Source organism: Megalobrama amblycephala, linkage group LG13, assembly GCF_018812025.1.
Source record: "Megalobrama amblycephala isolate DHTTF-2021 linkage group LG13, ASM1881202v1, whole genome shotgun sequence".
NCBI lineage: Eukaryota > Metazoa > Chordata > Actinopteri > Cypriniformes > Xenocyprididae > Megalobrama > Megalobrama amblycephala.
In genome coordinates, this window is record NC_063056.1 from 38,781,722 (window position 1) to 38,802,956 (window position 21,235).

A 21,235-nucleotide genomic window follows, 5' to 3' on the forward strand; every position below is an offset into this window, starting at 1 on the left:
TGAATATGCTGTCAAGTTGTTTCAAACCTGTATGAATTTATTTGTTCTGCTGAACACAAAGGAAGATATTTGGAAGAATGTTTGTAACAAAGCAGATCTGAGTAAACTGACAATTTTAATTTTGGGTGAACTAACCCTTTAATTAACACTAGTAAAACTAAGTTGAGATATCTCAAGTTAGAATTATGCATAGTACAAAATAAATCATAGATATCTTTAATTACAGTCTCTACTAGTCAAAACTAATTTGTAGATATCTTCAATGCATAAAATCACGTAGATATCTTGCATCCACTTACGACTAGTCAAAATTACAGAATTGATATCTGGAATTGTAATGTTGACTAGTGAAAACTAAATGAGGACTAGTAGAGCCAGGGGCATTTAATGCTCTCATTTCATCTGCTCCACTGCTGTGATTGTGTTTATTTCTACATTATTTTATTTTCAACATTAACAAAATGGGTTTATTTCACTGTTTCTCAGGTGTTGTGATGTCAGGTGAGGCGTCAACAAATTCAGAAAGTGAAAGCCACGCGTCGACCTGTTGCAGAAACCACACACGAAAAAGAAAAAAATTGCTTACTGAGTCTATAAATAACTTTAATCACTCGTTTTTATTCAATCCATAATTGTAATGATCTCAGGTTCTATCGTTGTGCCTGATCGCTAAATTGTAGCCTGTTGTTAAAACTCAGTTTTTGGTATAATACGATCTCAGTGCAACAGAAAGACAGTAAACACGGAGTTTAAGCTTCGAAAGTCAAGGTAAGATTGTTTATTTTGACCTGATGGCCAACGAGTCACTCACCTGAATGAAACTTTGAGTGAAAAACTTAATCAGAAATAATTTCCGTCTCTAAGGATTTGTCAGGTGTCATGGAGTCATGGATACTGGTTTGGATTCTGTGTAACACAGTCATTCACAGTGAGTCTGATGTTATTGAATAAAATAAATGCTATTTATGCTTCAACAGGAAATAAATACAATTGCATTACTATTATTGAGAATGCATTTCTCATTAAAAGTGGTGAAAACAAAATAAATAGTGACCAGTCGGTTTGCAAACCCTTTAGGCTATGTAATATAATTCTTTCTTAATAACTGTCATCAGTGCCTGTGTGTCTTCATGGAGCAATATCAGTACACTTTAAGACTGGACGACCTCTGATTGTTGCACTCGGACAAACTCTTGTTCTGGAAGCCGCATTTGAGAAAGAAAATCCAGACGACGAGATAGACATGGTGACATGGGACCGAGAGAGAGGGGAAAAAAACGTAAGACTATCAGGTGCTCCTGGAAGCAGAATATCTTTGGAGAAAGGAGATGCACTTCTGCGGATCACTGATGTTGCAGAAGAAGACTTTGGGATCTACAAGGTCACCGTTACAGACAGTAATGGATATCAGCAGTATGACTCTGTAGAAGTGAGAAAGATTGGTAAATATGACCAGAGTTTCAGTTTAAGTACAAAGGCAGCATGTCGTGCAGAACACACAAAAACAAAAACCAGTTAAACGAGTTGAACGATACTTCTCTCTCCTCAGAGGAACCTCCAAAGGCGGTGATTGTACGTGTGCTGGAGTGTGTGCTGGAGAAGCATGACATGGCGCAGTGGGATAGCCCTCAGTTCTCATGGCTGGTTGATGGAGTGGCAGTAACCAATCAAACGGCACTGTTAGCAGGTGGCAGTAGACTCGACATCTCTCAGGTTAAGGGAGTTAACTACACCTGCATCATCAAGAGCAGCCTGGGGACACGGGTCACAACACATTATGAAGAACAACCAAAAGGTATTGTTCAATGTCAAGAATGTGTGGCATTTTTGAATATTTAGGGGTAAATGTCCCAGAAGCTGTCTGTAGTTAATGTGATGTCCAAATAAATCACTCAATGTCGGACTGGATGGTTTTATGGTGTCTAGAATTAGTTTTGATGCATCAAATCTGAGCTTTCCAAGTTCCAAATGATAAAGACAAATTACATTTCTGTCATTATTCTCCCTCATGTCATTCAACACTTGTAAGACCTTCGTTCATCTTCAGAACACCAATTAAGATATTTTTGATTAAATCCAAGGGTTTTTTTTTCTCCTCCATAGAAAGCAATGTAATTACCACATTCAAGGTCCAGACAGACATTGTTAAAATAGTCAGCATGACTACAGTGATTCAACCTTAATGTTATGAAGCGATGAGAATACTTAATGCACAAAAACTTAAAATGTTATTTTTGTTTTGTTTTTGTGCACAAAGTATTCTCTTCGCTTCATAACATTAAGGTTGAACCACTGCAGTCACGCTGACTATCTGAACAATGTCTTTACTACTTTTCTGGACTTTGAATGTGGTAATGACATTGCTTTCTATGGGAGAAAAAAAACAACTCAAATTTCATCAAAAACATCATGTGTTCTTACAGGCCTTACAGGTGTGGAACGACATGAGAGTGAGTAATTAATGACAAATTCATGTTTGGGTGAACCAACTCTTTAATGCGTTAACTAAAATTAACTTACAATGAGCAATTTATTACAGTATTAATTTTTGTTGGTGTTAGTTAACATCTGTCCATTGTTCATGTTAGCTCAGGTCCATTAAATAATATTAAGAGACACTGTATTAATAATATTAATATTGCATACTGCTCAGAGACACAAAGGCTGGGATCCAGATGCAGTAATTCCAGAATCATAGTACAAAAACAGACAAGAAGTCTAAACACAGGCAAACAATCCAAACAGATACCAGGGCAGAAACTCAGGTAAACAGAGTAATCCAAGACAAGCGAACAGAACAAATCCAGAAAACAGGGTCAAAACTATAGAACAGATAATCAAAGGCATGCTCACAAATGCAGTTCAAGATTTTACAATGAATGACTGAATAAACAGGGCTTAAATAGACAACCAGGTAATGAGACACAGGTGAAAGTAATGAAGCATAATGAGTCCGGGCAAAGGGTTATGGGAAATGCAGTTCATGACAAAATAGCAAAAGACTGAAGGAGTGCCCTTCATCAAAACCTTTGCAAAATTTGTGCATAATCTAATTCATATTCATGAGAAAAGACTTGGTTATTTAATTCCATCACAACCAGCTAATTTGTGCAAACTGTCCTCAACACTATTTGATAGCAGTTCATTCAAACTATCATTTGAAAGTATGACTATAGTAATAGTATAATATATATAGCATGTCAGCTTGTCTACAGCTGGTTTCAGTGTTGTGTGTTTTCCTCAGAATCTTGGAATCCCTGTTGTTCAGGACTGATTGCAGTTATAGTTCCAGTAGTGCTGTGTGTGGATTATTACGGGAATTTGGCCTTTGTGTTTCCTCCTGTTTGTACTTCTGTGGAACAGGAAGTCATGGCTAGACAATTTCATGCTCTTAGTCACCCTGGTGTTTCTAGGGGTGCCAATAATTGTGGCCAACATGTATTGGAGAAAAACATTTATTTCATAATGTGACATTCAATTGTTTTACTTCGATGAAAGGTTATAATTTTGTGATTTTTTTTTGAATGAAAGATCAAAAGGATAAACAATGCAGATTTATGTTCACAGCCACCTTTGCTCATATTTACTACGGGTGCCAATAATTGTGGAGGACACTGTATATAGCATGTCAGTTTGTCTACAGCTGGTTTCAGTGTTGTTTGTTTGTTTGTTTTCCTCAGAATCTTGGAATCCCTGTTGTTCAGGACTGATTGCAGTTATAGTTATAGTTATAGTAGTGCTGTGCGTGGCCGGGTAAGACCTTCTTATCTGTTCTACTCATTATATCTGTTTTATATTGAATATTCACAATAGATCTGTAAATATTGTGATCATTTAAATGCACTTTTTATTTGGCTGTGAGCATGTCATTAAAGCCAAAGATGTTTTAAAGGTGCCCTAGAATCAGAATTTGAATTTACTTTGGCATAGTTGAATAACAAGAGTTCAGTACATGGAAAAGACATACATTGAGTTTCAAACCCCATTGTTTCCTCCTTCTTATGTAAATCTCATTTGTTTAAAAGACTTCCGGAAAACACTCGGATCTCAACATAACACCGACTGTTACGTAACAGTCGGGATCATTAATATGTATGACCCCAATATTTGCATAATGCCAGCCCATTCGACGCATTAGACAAGGAAAGGCAGTATTAATGTCTGGATCTGTGCACAGACAAGGTAAGCAAGCAAGAACAACAGCGAAAAATGTCAGATGGAGCAATAATAACTGACATGATCCATGATATTTTTAGTGATATTTGTAAACTGTCTTTCTAAATGTTTCATTAGCATGTTGCTAATATACTGTTAAATGAGGTTAAAGTTACCATCATTTCTTACTGTATTCACGGAGACAAGAGTCGTTGCTATTTTCATTTTTAAACACTTGCAGTCTGTATAATGCATAAACACAACTTCATTCTTTATAAATCTCTCCAACAGTGTGTAATGTTAGCTTTAGCCACAGAGCATAGCCTCAAACTCACACAGAATCAAACGTAACCATCTAAATAAATACTATACTCACATAATTCGAAGCATGCATACAGCATGCATGACGAACATCTTGTAAAGATCCATTTGAGGGTTATATTAGCTGTGTGAACTTTGTAAATGCGCTGTAATATAGTCGAGAGCTTGTGTGGCAGATGGAGCGCATCTCTTAAAGGGGCCGTGCTGAAAAAATCAGTGCATAGTTAATGATGCCCCAAAATAGGCAGCTAAAAAAATTAATTAAAAAAAATCTATGGGGTATTTTGAGCTGAAATTTCACAGACACATTCAGGGGACACCTAGGACTTATATTACATCTTGTAAAAAAAACAATCTAGGGCACCTTTAATAGTGATGTAAACTTCAGTAGCACAAATGATGTTCGATTGAATTGATTTGAAACTCTTTGATTTGAAAAATGTTCCCTGTGTGGCATTTTTATATTAAAATGAGCAACATATACATAGTAGTTCAGTATTTGCATGAATGAAAATGATTAAATAAATCTAAATTTTGAGTTGCATCAAATATTGTTGAAAGCCTGAAAAATATATTTAGATTGAATCTTTTTAGCTATATCGCCCAGTCTTAGTCTCTTTACTTCCTTTTCACATAAACTTTGTATTTCAGGTTTCTTTTCCTGAAGAGATGGAAAAAACGTGATGTTCTCTAGCCAAAGGAGTTGGTCATGACTGACTGGATCCACATACAACATTTTATTTATTTATTTATTTACATGTCAACATATACTTATAATCATTTTATTTTGATAATTTTGTTGATTATTTATGTTACATATACTATATCACTGGGATCATTTAATTCAGAGCTTTTTTCCTCTTTTATTAGAAATGCCTCACCATGATAAATATCACACTGGCTGTGATTCCTGTTTACTCACTGTTACTGTACTTGAAAAATTGTACATTTATGTTGTGACTCTGAATATATGCAACTCTCAAACAGTTTTCTAGGCTTAAATATTCTCAAGGAAAAATGTTTTCTTGATCTGGTAAAAATATTTTCTTGTTCTTCTGCAGTTGTTTTTTTCACTCATAAACTGAAGATTTGATTCATTTGGACAGAAGAATGCTTGTGTTCATTGTACAGAAAGACTCGTACTTTAAATCTTTAGGAAGCTAGATGTAAAGTTGTTTTGTATGGATCTATGCTTCGAGACAGCAGAAGTTGTTCTGTTTACAGAATGAATATCAGTACTGTTCATTTGCTGAAGTCTACCTCACTTGTCCTTATTATTCTGCTGTTGAAGCATTTGCAAATACTGATGTTTGAGTTTGAGAACAAAAGTGATCTTGAGAGTGGAGCGGTGATGGGAGGGTTGGAAGATCTGCTTGTCGAAACAGAGAATAGTGGCTTTACTCCACAGGAAAAGGAAGAAGGAAACGGCTCACTTTGCAAACACGGTGACGCCTAAAGACCTTTGACTCGGTGAACTCAACAGACCGAGCACACGAGCACACAGAATCACATCAGTCCCGTTCTCTCACCAACAACATGTTCCCAGCTCTGCTCTAGTACTTTTATGGGACAGAAGTTTCAGGACACAAGCGTTTCTTTCAGGAAGTTATGAGAGGTGAGTCCAGTATAAACACTCATAAAGTTTCAGACTCCGCCTGTAATCTGTCTGACCTTCAGTCGCTTTTCTGCACGAGCAGCTGATTCTCTCCTCCATGCAGGCGACATGGACCCACGACTGCAGCCGTTCATTCGGACCCTCCTGCTTTTGCATGTCTGCTGTGAGTGATTTGTGTCTTTATATGTTTATATTGTGGTTTCACGACTCGCTGGAATACTGGATTTTGATTGGCCAATCACAGCATTCTGCAGCCAAATGGTACTTTTATTTCTATTTCAAATAAATGTTGTTCTTTAGAACTTTCTATTCATCAAAGAATCCAGAAAAAAATGATCAGTTTCCACAAAAATATTAATCAGCACAGCTTTATTTAAAATTGATAATAATAAGAAATGTTTCTTATTATGTGGGATGTAATGACACCAATAATCAGATCAATCATCTTTCCTTTTTTAACATTTATTTTTTTGTGACATAAAAAACACCATAAACACTCTACAGTTAGATCAATGGATTACATATATATATATATATATATATATATATATATATATATATATATTAGTTCTATCAAACTATTAATCACAATTAATCAAAGTTTGTATTTACATAATGTGTACTATATAAATACACACACATGCATGTATATATTTAACAAAAAAAACAAAAAAAAATATATATATATATAACATTTATTGAATGTAGGTGTCTTTTTTAATTTAGTTTTTATTTCTATTTCTATTTCTTTTTAAATGCTGTTATTTTGAACTCTCTATTCATAAAAAAAAATCAAGAAAAAAGTATTACATTTGCCACAAGAATATCAAGCAGCACCACTTTATTCAAAATTGATAATAATAAGAAATGTATCTTTTTGATATTATGGGAGACATAATGCCTCCAATATTAAGATTAGAAGTCGATTATGGTTGTTTGTTTGTTTGTTTTAAAATAAATAATTAACATTTTCCCTTTTTTTTTATATTTACATTTCCATAAACAGTCTACAGTTATTTTTGAACTACAGTGCCCTCCACAATTATTGGCATCCTTAATAAATATGAGCAAAGGTGGCTGGTAAATCTGCATTGTTTATCCTTTTGATCTTTCATTCAAAAAAATTCACAAAATTCTATCCTTTCATCGAAGGAAAAGAATTGAAAATGGGGGAAACTCACATTATGAAATAAATGTTTTTCTCTAGTTCACGTTGGCCAAAGTTATTGGCACCCAATTATTACAACCTCCATTTCCCAAGATAACAGCTCTGAGTCTTCACCTATAACTCCTGATGAGTTTGGAGAACACCTGACAAGAGATCAGAGATCATTCCTTCATGCAGAATCTCTCCAGATCCTCCATGTTGGTGCTTCTTCTCTTCAGTTCACTCCACTCATTCTCTTTAGGGTTCAGGTCAGGGGACTGAGATGGTCATGGCAGAAGCTTCATTTTGTGCTCAGTGACCCATTTTTGTGTTTGTTTTGGATCATTGTCCTGATGGAAGATCCAACCACAGTCCACTATAGGATTTGTAGGTTTTGATTTTAGATTTTTTATCTGTTGGTATTTGATAGAATCCATGATGTATCTGAACAAGATGTCCAGGACCTCCAGCAGAAAAATAGGCCCACAACATTAAAGATCCAGCAGTATATTTAACCGTGGACATGGGGCACTTTTTATCCATGTGTGCACCAAACCCATCTGGTGGGTTTGCTGCCAAAAAGCTCTTTTTTTGTTTCATCTGACCACAGAAGCCGGTCCCGTTTGAAGTTCCAGTCGTGTCTGACAACTGAATATGCTGGAGATTGTTTCTGGATGAGAGCAGAGGATTTTTCTAGAAACCCTCCCAAACAACTTGTGGGGATGTAGGTGCTGTTTGATAATTTTTTTAGGCTTTCTGAGACTCAAGACTCAACTAATCTCTGCAATTCTCCAGCTGTGATCCTTGAAGAGTCTTTGTCCACTCAATCTTTACTCATTGTGACGAATGATTACGGGAATTTGGCCTTTGTGTTTCCTCATGTTTATTCTCCTGTGGAACAGGAAGTCATGGCTGGACAATTTCATGTTCATGATCACCCTGGTGGGCTAAAAAATGTAAATATGAACGGGAATATACTTCAGAGATATTTTACTTGTAAGAATTTCTAGGGGTGCCAATAATTGTGGCCAACGTGTTTTGGAGAAAAACGTGATTTTCCCCCACTTTCAATTCTGAAAGGTTAGATTTTTGTGAATTTTTTGAATGAAAGATCAAAAGGATAAAGGATGCTTTCCTGTAGCTCAGTGGTTAGAGCGTGGCATTAGCAATGCCAAGGTCATGGGTTCAATCCCAGGGATTGCACATGCTCAGATACCAATATGTATAGTATAATGCAATGTAAGTCGCTTTGGATAAAAGCGTCTGCCAAATGCATAAATGTAAATAAACAATGCAGATTTATTTTCATAGCCACCTTTGCTCATATTTACTATGGGTGCCAATATTTGTGGAGGGCACTGTATATTATTTCAATAATTAGCATATATTAACTTTTATTGAATGGTGGTGTATTTTCTATTACAAATAAATGCTGTTCTTTTGAACTCTCTATTCAAAGAAAAAGATATCGCAATTCCCACAAAAATATGAAGCAGCACAACTGTTTTAACATTGATAATAATCAGAAATGTTTCTTGTGCAACACATGACTAATAGATTAGTAGTCACCATTATTGTTTTTATTTTTTTACATTTTTCCTTTATCTTTTAATTAATATTTGAATTTTTGGCAACCATAAACATGGTCTACAGTTAGATTGATGAACTACATTATTATAATAATTATATTTTTTAAATACTGATGTTGTTGTTTTATACTGTAAAATAATCAAAAAAATCAGGTAGATGTGCACATCCCCAAAAAAAACAAAAAACAAACTGGGCTGAGGTGCAGGACGACAAAAAAAACTACTGAAAAAAGAGAAATGTGAAGTTCGCACTCTGAAAATAACTGCTCCAATGCAACGTTTCGACCAAAAGGCCTTCATCAGGCACAGTATGTTTTATACTGTGTTTGTGCTTTAGCAGTTAAATGCTTTAGCATCAAGCTCATATTGTGCTTTAGCAGTTAAATGCTTTAGCATCAAGCTCATATTATCATAATTTAGAAATATAAGCATGTTTAATAATGTGTGTTGTAACCGCAGGGCTCTGGAGTGTCCAGTGTTTGTCCGTCCGCTTCACAAACCAGCAGTCTGTGTATGTGATCAGAAGCCAGAATCTGATCCTGCAGGCACAGATCGAGCTGCTGGAGGGTGAACGTGTGGCTAAAGTGACATGGGAGCACAGTGCAAAGACTTCTGGGAAGAGTTCAACAGTGGCGGAGTTTCCTCATAACGTGATGGGAGATTGGAGAGTGACGTTGGAGGAGCAGGGATCCATGCTGAAGATCAAGGATTTTCAGGCAGAGGACGGCGGCGTTTATACGGTCACTGTTACTGACCAATCAGGACAGAGACGCTCTGCACAGCAAACCATTCAGGAGTATCGTAAGATCAACTTAAGCCTCCAATTCATTCACATGTGCTCTGCTGATACTCCTCAAACACTCTGGGGCCGAATTCACAAAACATCTTAAGGCTAAAAGTAGCTCCTAACTTGATGATTTAGGAGAAACTCTTAAAAATAATGGGCGTGTCAGTCCTAATTTTTTGCTCTAAGAGCAATTCACAATGCATTTTAGCGCTAAAACTAGCTCCTAAATCAGTGAAACATTAGGAGTAGTCAAGAGGACTCCCAAGTCACTAAGACCAAATCACAAACAGTCCTAAACAACCTAAAGACACTGTACACCATGAGGCAATAGCGATAGAGCCTTGGGTGCTGAACCTTTTCTTCATAAATGCAATACATTTTGATTTATAGATATAAATCTACAATGAGACGGCAAAAAACAAACTTTAGCAAATAAATAAATATATATACAGTACAGTCCAAAAGTTTGGAACCACTAAGATTTTTAATGTTTTTAAAAGAAGTTTCGTCTGCTCACCAAGGCTACATTTATTTAATTAAAAATACAGTAAAAACAGTAATATTGTGAAATATTATTACAATTTAAAATAACTGTGTACTATTTAAATATATTTGACAAAGTAATTTATTCCTGTGATCAAAGCTGAATTTTCAGCATCGTTACTCCAGTCTTCAGTGTCACATGATCCTTCAGAAATCATTCTAATATGCTGATCTGCTGCTCAAGAAACATTTATGATTATTTTCAATGTTGAAAACAGTTGTGTACTTTTTTTTTTCAGGATTCCTTGATGAATAGAAAGTTCAAAAGAACAGCATTTATCTGAAATACAAAGCTTCTGTAGCATTATACACTACCGTTCAAAAGTTTGGGGTCAGTAAGAATTTTTATTTTTATTTTTTTTAAAGAAATGAAAGAAATGAATACTTTTATTCAGCAAGGATGCATTAAATCAATCAAAAGTGGCAGTAAAGACATTTATAATGTTACAAAAGATTAGATTTCAGATAAACACTGTTCTTTTGAACTTTCTATTCATCAAATAATCCTGAAAAAAAATATTGTACACAAATATTTTGTACAATTGTACACATTAAATGTTTCTTGAGCAGCAAGATCAGCATATTAGAATGATTTCTGAAGGAGCATGTGACACTGAAGACTGGAGTAATGATGCTGAAAATTCAGCTTTGCCATCACAGGAATAAATTACTTTGTGAAATATATTCAAATAGAAAACAGTTATTTTAAATTGTAATAATATTTCACAATATTACTGTTTTTTACTGTATTTTTAATTAAATAAATGTAGCCTTGGTGAGCAGACGAAACTTCTTTTAAAAACATTAAAAATCTTAGTGGTTCCAAACTTTTGGACTGTACTGAATATATATATATATAAACTGTCGTGGAAATTCTCAATACATATCTGACTTCACCACTGACAATTTAAACAACTCCTAGTTGTTAATATAATACTACAGTATCTCGAGGTAATTCCCTGAATTCCTGAATACTTACAATACAATCCAATACTTCCCTGAAGTATGGTGACGGCGTCCCGTCAAGAAGCTACTATCACTACCTCAATCACACTTGGCTGTTACTTTTGTTGTCTTTTGAGCGTAGGATCTTCTATTTAGCTGTGCAGCATATACCTGACACGACTTCCAAGTTGCTCTTTGTAGAAATGAAGTTTTATTTACGGCCGGAAGATCACTGGTCACAACAACCAAGTGAGTCTCAATGAATAGAAAGATACATGCACATTTAAGTCTTACAGTTGAGTAAAAATCAATGTCTTCTTCATTGTGACTGGTGATTGATTTTGTATCTGACATATATATATATATATATATATATATATATATATATATATATATATATATATATATATATATATATATATATATATATATTATATAAAAGCGTATTTGGTTGTGCTGTCCAAGGGGATCGAGGGCTCCGAGCTTGGAATTTAGCCCAAATTTCTCCCTGTATCCCCAGCCGAGAGTGAGGAGCGGGTTGGCAGAGGGATGCAGAAAACCGTTGAAGTAACTATAGGAGAGTCGGCTCTCGTCTGTGTATATATTTCTCCTCTCGAGTTGATTAGAAAGACCGTCTGAATGTGTTTCTCCTAAACTTTGTTTATAAAACATAATTTGTCACTTGAATTCTGCATTCTGTTGAGATGCAGACACCCAAGAGGTGGATAGTTTAATTAGTGACACTTGGCCTACATTTTAAAACCTTTATGGCAACAATATGGCAACATTTTATTTTGACTATGGCAACATTTTTATTTAAAAATATTTATTTGAGTAGGGCAACATTTGTATTTTAAAACCTTTATTTTAATGTGGAAACATGACACCTCATTCTACAATATTTCAATGATTAAATCACTGACTCCTCCCCCATCAGCCAATCACTGTGTGTATACTCCATAGCAATGAGGTCAACCCCGCCCTTACTCTTAACTTAAGACTTCTGTCTATTCCTTAGTAAAAGTTTGTCTCAGCAGCTTTGTGAATAGGTTTTAAGAGAAAACTCTTAGCTAAGAACTTTTACTGCTATTTAGGAGAACTGGTAAGATAAAATGTTTTGTGAATACGGCCCCTGATGTTCTTCTCCACTTATTTCTGCCTAAACCACTAAACGTACAGACTATATTGTATATCATACACTATTATACACTTTTAACTGTATAATGCACACCTGAACACTTCAACTTTTCATACAAAATTAATTTTAATATAAAAACTGAAAAATCATTTCATGCAAAACATACAAAAAAAAAAATGTAAGATTAAACTTTGAAACTTTTACAGCAATACTTGAACATATTCAGTTAGCTCACATGAAGGCGTCATCTTTAACAATCTTTTGAACTGATTTGTGTCATTTAATCAAACAGAATGATGTTTTAGAGAGACACAAACCAACTAACCCTCAAAACATCACAGAATTTATACAGTAAGTACCATTACTAATACTTACTGATGTCTGTGCTGTTGATTTCCCTCCAAAATGATGACACTTCCTGGAGGATGATGTCATGTTTTGTCTGAAACGATCTGATTGGTGAAACACTTGAGTGTGCCAACATACTGAAATAATTTAAAATTCACTTAATTATCATAACCAATTATATTTTGGTTTTGGTTTTTATACACAAAATTTTATAGGGGTCATGAATTGAGAAATCAACTTTCAAATCAGCTTTTTATCCTGTAAGTTCAGAACTGAAAACTTCCTTGTTAGTCCAGACCCAGTGAACGACTCATCCCCTATAGATAGGTGAAACTCCGCCTCCACAGAAGAAATCAACGCCTACTTCATCATTGTAATGTTAGCCCCGCCCACTGGCATGCTAGTGAGATGAGGAGGAGAGAAGAGCGATACAGGACTAAAATAACATTACCTTTCAAAGAATCCTAATGCAGGAATATGGTTATTTATTTTCAGTTGAGCTTTATTTATTTGTATTCGGTACATTTCACTGTGGATTCTTTGGTAAATCAATCACATTTCGGTGCAAACAGACTTTTACGATATGGACTCGACAGTAATGCAACAACATGTCAGTAACTGTGTTCATTCTAATGCCTGATCTGATATTAATGATTCATGTACAGTCAGATGATCTTTGTCTGTGTGTCAGTAAATCAAACCAGTGACTAAACGCTCAACTTCACGCTCTTTCTCTTAGTAGGATGAAAATAATCTGTTATTTAAATGTGATTAAATTATATATAGAAAGCGATCAAAGAACGCTCCCTTTACAATCGCTGGAGCTGTCAATCAAACAGTGTGAGTTTATCAGTGACTAAGTTCTGGACTCGTGGCAAAACTCCCGTTTTATTCAACAAATCTCTGTTACATCACGTTTGCACTGTTAGTTATGATGAAAGCATTCGTTTATGTGCAGAAATTGACGAGATCACTGCTTTCATGATCTCAACAACATGTCTGTGATCGGCTACAATGTTCATCACTGCAACCTTTCATGCCACGATCTAAATATAATGCCACAGATCTACATGTAATGCTATAATCAACACTTTTCACGATTAGTTAACCTTGAGAGCTGTAATAGTAAAATAGTGCTAAAAGTTTTAAAGAGAGTTAGCTATTTCATATGCAAATATGTCAGCCAATCACAGCAGTGGGCGTTTACACTGAAGTCTCACAGCAGACACGCCCCTTAAAACAGAGCGCTCAAATCAGAGGACTAAAATCAGAGGGTCAAATCAAATCAGAGGAAAAATGGCTTTTATTTCTAATTTATGACCATTTTTGATGTAAAGTAACATTATAAGTGCACCACAGGAAACATTATAAAACAATAAAACAACGCAGTTCATGACCCCTTTAAGACTAAATCACATAGCTAAACATCCACACTTTTTATACAAAGTCCATCTTAATATAAAATTTTGTATAATATGGTAAAATGTGATAAATTGTTCTCACAATGAAAGACATTCTGGTAAAATAATAATAAAAACATAAATATGTAATATATAAAAAACTTTTTTAATTTTAATTATTTTTTTTAATTATTTGTATGAAATTTATAAATTTATATTTAAATTATAATAATGAAAAAAAAATATATATATATATATACACATACACACACACATATATATATATATATATATATATATATATATATATATAAATAATGTGCCACAAATGTTCATAAATTGTGAGTTTATTCAATATGGTAGAAAAATGCACTCCATAATAGGAGTGACCTATTTCTTTCTTTATTGTGTTCTTGTTCATTTCTCCAGTAATTTATTCGGTTTCGTGTGTGTGTGTGTCAGTGGCGGTGAATCACGTGTCAGTGATGGTGAATGTGTCTCACTCCGTTCTTCACTGTATGGAGGCCTGGGGAACTGAACCCTCCTTCTCTTGGCTTCATGAGAAAGTGGCCGTGACGGAGAAAGTGGGCCACGTTTCGGCAGATGGAACGTCTCTGATCGTCTCCAGCACCTTCTGCGGACATTTCACCTGCGTGGTGAGCAACAAACTGGGACACAGTTCAGCCACATACACCGCAGGTACAGCATCGGCGTAGAGCCGTCATAAATTATAGGAATTATTTTTCTTTAGGTTTTGAGCATGTAACATCTGGGTTGATGAATGACCGGAGGTGTTCAGTGACAGTGTGTGTGTTTCAGAGCCGTGTGAAAGCACAAACAGGAGCACGAGTGCTGTCGTTGTGTTTCTCCTGCTGCTGCTGCTGCTGCTCATAGCCTCGTCTCTGGCCTTTCTAATGTGGAGGTGCGTTTAAACATGTCACAGTGTTTCATTTTTAGTTTATATTAATATTAAACTTTATTTTATTTTAAAATTGTAGTATTTTGTCTATATAGATTTTATTTCAGTTTTTGTTATTTCAGAACATCAAGTTAAACTAGATAAAAAAGTTTGTTGAGACAAGCCTAGCCAGAAAGTTTGAAGTAGTTTTAAAACCTTAAAGGGATAGTTCACTCAAAAATGAAAATCTGATGTTTATCTGCTTACCCCCAGCGTATCCAAGATGTAGGTGACTTTGTTTCTTCAGTAGAACACAAATTATGATTTTTAACTCCAACCGTTGCCATCTGTCAGTCAAATAATGCATTGAAACGGTAACACCATCTATAAGAGTAAAAAAACATGCACAGACAAATCCAAATTAAACCCTGCAGCTCGTGATGACACATTGATGTCCTAAGACACGAAACGAACGGTTTGTGTGAGAAACCAAACAGTATTTATATCATTTTTTACCTCTAATACACCACTATGTCCAACTGCGTTCAGCATTCGCTTAGTGAGGTCTGATCGCGCTCTGACAGCGGCAGTGATGTCTCGCACTCATTGAACCAAAGCGCGAGAGATCACTTCCGTCATCAGAGCGTGTTTTTTGACCTCACACACCGGATGCTCAAGGCAGTTGGACATAGTGGTGTATTAGAGGTAAAAAAATATATAAATACTGTTTGGTTTCTCGCACAAACCGATCGTTTTGTGTCTTAGGACATCAATGTGTCGTCACGAGCCGCAGGGTTTAATTTGGATTTGTCTGTGCATGTTTTTTTGACTCTTATAGATGGTGTTACCATTGACGTGCATTATACGGCTGACAGACGGCGACGGTTGGAGTTAAAAATCATAATTTGTGTTCTACTGAAGAAACAAAGTCACCTACATCTGTGATGCGCTGGGGGTAAGCAGATAAACATCAAATTTTCATTTTTGGGTGAACTATCCCTTTAAAGGTTGGAGGTTTTCAGTTTGTAGTAGTTTTAAAAGAAAGTCTGAGCATTCCGTCAATGAAAGTCAATGGGATTTTTCAGAGTTTTAGGCCCCGTTTACACTAGTTCGCATAAGTTTTGCTACGGTTGCACCTGTCATTTACACTACACCGACATTTTTGAATCTCAAAAACAGGCACTTTCAAAAACGCTGCAGACCCTGATTTAGTTTGAAAATGCTGCGGGTGCATTTCAGTATAAACGGACCAAAACTGAGACTTTTGAAAACGATGGCGTGGCTGGCCACATTTGCTCTGCATATCCTTGAATACCGTGTAAACAATAACATGGAGACTGAACTGCAATCTTTGCTGTCTTTGTTGTCATTTTTAACATCCATTGTGCAGTTAAACATTTTTAAATACTGCAGCTGCTTACATGCACAAGAGGCAACTGTTTACACTTGTACGCGCATGCCCAGTGTGCATGAACGGTCATGTGACATGCATTTTCGGCCATGTAATGCAGTGTAGACGAGGATCATTTTCATTTTAAAACACTGTTTCGCACTAGTGTAAATGGGGCCTTACACCATGTCTACACCAGATGTCGTGTTGCATTGTGCCACAACAGCTAAAAGCTGTCTACACTGAACACGACAAACTGACCGTTGCAAAGCATTTGGACTAGGTGAGAAATAGAATGGGAAATCCGTTTACTGTTGGAATTTGTTGTCGTGTCGCGCCACATGTAGACAGCATCACTGATTATAATGGGTTCTATTGTCATTTGACGCGTTGCATCACGCCGCTTGTGTCTGGTGTAGACACGGTGTTAATCGTCATTTTTAGGAAAATTAAAAGAATTTTAAGTATATTAAGTACAAAATTAGTGCATGAAAATAGAGCACTTTAAGTATATTATAGAAATGTACTTTTTTTTTCCACCTGGGATGTTGAGGTGGGACTAATGTTCAATACAGTGTTTCCATTGTAAATGCTTTACTGCAACTGCAAAATAACCTGAGAAACGAATCAAAATGATTGTCTATGCTAATCAACATTATGCAACAAATGGAATTTAAATAGTTTTGAACATTCCGGACACACACGCAGTGGGTGGAGATGGTGTGTGAATCATCTGCTGCGTCATACATCAGCATTCCAAAGCAAAAGCCACAAGAATGTGTCACAGCGAATGATTAATCTGTGTTATAGATGAAACATGAAGCAGAGTGTCTACAATCAACTTGCGTGTAGTGAAATCACTAATGAATGACTTGTTGCTTTAATAAAATGGAGGCAACAGCAATGTGACAATATAAGCACAAGAGTTTCTTGACTTCTTCTAGTCAGTTTTCTGATTTTGTTCACTGCAGGAGATACAAGCATGGACAGAACAGAAGGGAGAGACTGAGAGAGCCGTATGAAGAGGATCTGTGAGCGACAGGACCGACTCAAACAAACACTGACCAAAGCTGATGGACCGCCGGTCACTTGAAGCTTTCAGAATACGCGTTTATACTTTATTGATCCATGCTTTAGATGGTTTTGTATCATATTAGATATTTATTGACAAACATATTTATATAACCAAATTAGAGTAGCATCACCAGGATGCGTCATTCTGACATTAATATGATGGCCACTAACATATCAATAAATTGAGAAACAAACCAACTAACCAATCAAAACCTCATAAGTACCATAATGATGTCTGTGCTGTTGATTTCCCTCCAATATGATGCCACTTCCTGGAGGATGATGTCATGTTTTGTCTGAAACAATCTGATTGGTGAAACACTTGAGCGTATTATCATATATTTTGGTTTTGGTTTTTATACACTGTATTTTTAAGCCTTTTTTTATACAAAGTCCATCTTAATGTAAAATATTGCATTATATGGTAAAATGTAATAAATAGTTCTCATGAAAGACATTCTGGTAAAATAAAAAAATGTAATAAAAAATTGGGTTAGGATTGTTTTTATAATTGATTATTATTTTGTGTATAATATATATATATATATATATATATATATATGTGTGTGTGTGTGTGTGTATATATATATATATATGTGTGTATGTATATATATATATATATATATATATATATATATGTATATGTGTGTGTGTGTGTGTGTGTGTGTGTGTATAATAATAATAATATAGTAACAATCTGCATCTTGGACTTTATAAGTCACAAGTGAACACTGAAGATTAGACGACTTTAACCTTGATATTTCATTAGATGACAAGTGGATGAGTTCTTCTGGACAGTAATCAGTCTAAACTACAGCAGCATGACATTTGCATAATGAGCTCTTTTGTATGCAATAATTATGAGGTCAAGTTTACAAATGGAAAAGACTGTAAAGAACCGTTTTATATCAGTTTTCTCTCTCATTCCTGCTCTTAATGATCCGCTTTTAACATATATCTTGTTTTTGTTGTCGTTAGCCTACACTTGCTTCTGTTTATGTTCTGAATGGAAAGCTGCACTATCATTTTCACGTGTCTTTTCTAGATTATTGCTAACATGAAGAGCGTAAAATGTCAAACAGTCCCGGAGGAACATTAATCCAGCTTTGAGGTTCTTCTAAAGAGGCAAAAGTTCTCCCAAACACCGCTGGAAGTTTGCATTCAGCCATTTAGACGGAGATGAGATCAGGGTGGAGCCGCGGAACTCCATCTGTCATGGCGGAGAAATCCCATCGGTGCTCGTGATGAAGATGAGCTGACACAAAACTGATAAGAGAACATCGCGATTCATCACACATAACAGGCCCTCCACTGACCTTAAAGGGACACTCGCGAGATATGATGGACTGAATGAACGCCGCTTCTTCTGGTTCACTTTATCCATCACTGACAGGATTTTAATTCCTGCTGCTTTAGTTCAGACTTTTTCCTCAGTATCTTGAGTGATTTATTCAAACAGTTTTACTATATTACATAAGTCTCTGGTGTCTCCAGAATGTGTGTGTGAAGTGTCAGCTCAAAATCCCCCACAGATCATTTATTATAGCTTGTCAAATTTGCCCCTATTTGGGTGTGAGCAAAAACACGCCGTTTTTGTGTGTGTCCCTTTAAATGCAAATGATTAGCTGCTTCCGCTCCCTTTCCAGAAGACGGCGGAGCTTTAACAGCTCAACAACAACAAAGCTGGAGAATCTCACGCAGCCAAAATGAGGATTGTCAGTAACGGTGTTCAGCCTTGTTCAAACCGGAGTTGACACTGATGGAGAGACTCAGGAAGAAGTTACAACTTTTAGACGTTTCTGAATGGTTAGTGGATAAATTTATGTAGTTGCTGTGGAGTTGATTCAACTCATCCACTAGCATGTGCCATCATGTTCATCTTTTATGCAAAACCCATATGGACGCCCATTATACATAGCGTACCTGTTTCCCAAACAGAGCCATACACACCTGGCTAACGTTTATGATTGCTATCAAATACTGTGAATGGTCTAATATTGTTTCCAAAATATCGCTTGGACAGAAACGCTCATTTTTTTGCAATCGAGCTTGCCAGAGTCAAAGTTATCCAAGCTAACGAGACTCTAAATAGTGTTCAGTGCTCGTCTGTGAACAGTTAGCATGCTTTGCTCCAACTTTTGCCATGGCGTTAGAACTGGTACATAACATGGAGCGTCTCATTTTGAAGGCTGCGTCCTCCAGAGGTCTCATTTGAAGGCTGCGTACGTCATCGAGGCGGTCTCATTTAAGAAAAGTAACTGTTACATTTCAAAGTAAGAAAGAAAAGTATAGTACAGTATTTTACACCTCTTGAGGAATAACAGTCAATTTTATTAGGGTTACTTTTCTCAAATAAGAAATCCTTGATGATGTATGAAGCCTTAAAATTCGACCTCCAGAGGACGCAGCCTCCAAAATGAGACGCAGCTACAGTTGTCTGTGGGTGGAAACGTGCAGATTAAGGTGCGGTATTATTATAATAAGATCCCCTTCCTACGTCACTCATTTTTTCACATGCTTGCAGACGAAGGCTGGCCAAAACAGAGTTACTGGATTGTGCTTTTTCACGTTTTCTGGGTTGGTGCACCAGGGACCCGATTATAGCACTTAAACACAGAAAAAGTCAGATTTTCATGATATGTCCCCTTTAAACTTAATTGTTTTTTTTAATGTTGCCAGGCAACGAACTCAAAATAAAGATGAAGTGCTAAAATTACTAAAACAGAAATAAAAATGTTAACACTTTGCAATCAGGTTCCATTAGTTAAGGCAAAGACTATAGACCTTATTTACCAGAGAAACAAGCGCGCCGCCATCTTTATAAAATTGTCTTTGAACTTCCGTTTTGCGGTAGCTCTGTACATTTCTATGGCATCGCTGTCAAAGAATAATTAGTTGGTTAAGTGGATTTACTTGTTGTAGAGTTAATGAAAGTTATCATGAGCATTGTTATGTTTAAAGCAGATGTCTTAACAAATGTCAGTAGATCGGGAAGATTTTAAAACGCGCAGTTCATTCATAAATGTAATATCGCTGTGGAAATACAAACCGGAAGTCAAAAGACAACGAGCGCAACGCTGAAAAGGGGCGGGGCTACATAAGGTCTATAGAATAACACAAGACGTGTCACTCGTATTGTTTTGAATGGGAGAAAGTGTAACGCGCAATATGGCGGAATAAGTCCCGCCTTCTAAATAAGAGCCAATCGCCGACTGGTAAAGTCATCGCGTCACTTCAGCGGCCGTTAGAATCACCGGTTTCTATAGAAACAGTCAGACGCGCGCCTCCGAATAGACGCGCATTTAGGTCTGCGCATGCGCATTAGCTTGATCCAGCCTGAAAAATACAGTTTTTTTTGTCATGATTCGAGCGTTTAGAAACTAAATTAATTTTTTTTGTTGTTGTCAGATTTCATTGGTGATTTCAAATATGAAATTTAATCATAAGGTTGGCGAACAGTTTTGGAGAATTTGATGTTTCCCCATTCAAACAGATTGCATGATGCCTAGGATGCCCGAGAGGCGTTTCAAAGATGGCCGCCGAGTGAAATTACTTGTCTTAAAGGGACTTTGGTTAAGGTTAGTTAATGCATTAATATGAACTAACATTTTCTACAGTACTTATTAATCTTTGTTAACATTAATTAATAAAAATACAACTGTTCATTGTTTGTTCATGTTAGTTCAGGTTCATTAACTAATGTTACAACTTTCATTTTTATTTATTAGATACAACTTTTGATTTTAATCACGTATTAGTAAATATTGAGATTAATAACTGAGATTAATAAATGCTTATATTAAATATTTTTCAGTGTTAGTTCATGTTAACTAATGTAGATAATTAAAATTAACAAACGAAACCTTATTGTAATGTTTGACCAAC

General features: G+C 35.9%; 2 protein-coding genes across 3 annotated transcripts; both read left to right on the forward strand.

Moving 5' to 3' along the window:
* The first annotated feature begins 24 nt into the window (after nt 1–24).
* On the forward strand, nt 25–5,461 carry LOC125243522. Its single transcript, XM_048153248.1, has 6 exons — nt 25–768; nt 865–928; nt 1,116–1,442; nt 1,550–1,795; nt 3,681–3,753; nt 5,128–5,461. Exons 2-6 carry the CDS (start codon nt 880–882, stop codon nt 5,168–5,170), a joined length of 738 nt encoding a protein of 245 aa, XP_048009205.1. The 5' UTR covers nt 25–768; nt 865–879; the 3' UTR covers nt 5,171–5,461.
* On the forward strand, nt 5,365–17,540 carry si:dkeyp-97a10.2. Of its 2 annotated transcripts, none has more exons than XM_048153246.1 (6): nt 5,365–6,091; nt 6,174–6,254; nt 9,287–9,628; nt 14,451–14,687; nt 14,808–14,910; nt 17,248–17,540. In XM_048153246.1, the coding sequence occupies exons 1-6, from the start codon at nt 6,085–6,087 to the stop codon at nt 17,309–17,311; spliced, it is 834 nt and encodes a 277-aa protein (XP_048009203.1). In that variant the 5' UTR covers nt 5,365–6,084; the 3' UTR covers nt 17,312–17,540. The 2 variants fall into 2 exon arrangements, with proteins under 2 accessions (XP_048009203.1, XP_048009204.1); XM_048153247.1 differs by having other exon boundaries at nt 6,195–6,254.
* Nucleotides 17,541–21,235: the final 3,695 nt, after the last annotated feature.

Bases quoted from the DNA above. Each gene is read 5' to 3' on its own strand.
- LOC125243522 (XM_048153248.1), top strand. From the start codon at position 880: ATGGAGTCATGGATACTGGTTTGGATTCTGTGTAACACAGTCATTCAC. The intron at 929-1,115 runs GTGAGTCTGATG...AACTGTCATCAG, and splicing joins GTGTAACACAGTCATTCACA to TGCCTGTGTGTCTTCATGGA. The intron at 3,754-5,127 runs GTAAGACCTTCT...TTTGTATTTCAG, and splicing joins GTAGTGCTGTGCGTGGCCGG to GTTTCTTTTCCTGAAGAGAT.
- si:dkeyp-97a10.2 (XM_048153246.1), top strand. The intron at 14,688-14,807 runs GTACAGCATCGG...TGTGTGTTTCAG, and splicing joins TTCAGCCACATACACCGCAG to AGCCGTGTGAAAGCACAAAC. The intron at 14,911-17,247 runs GTGCGTTTAAAC...TGTTCACTGCAG, and splicing joins CTGGCCTTTCTAATGTGGAG to GAGATACAAGCATGGACAGA.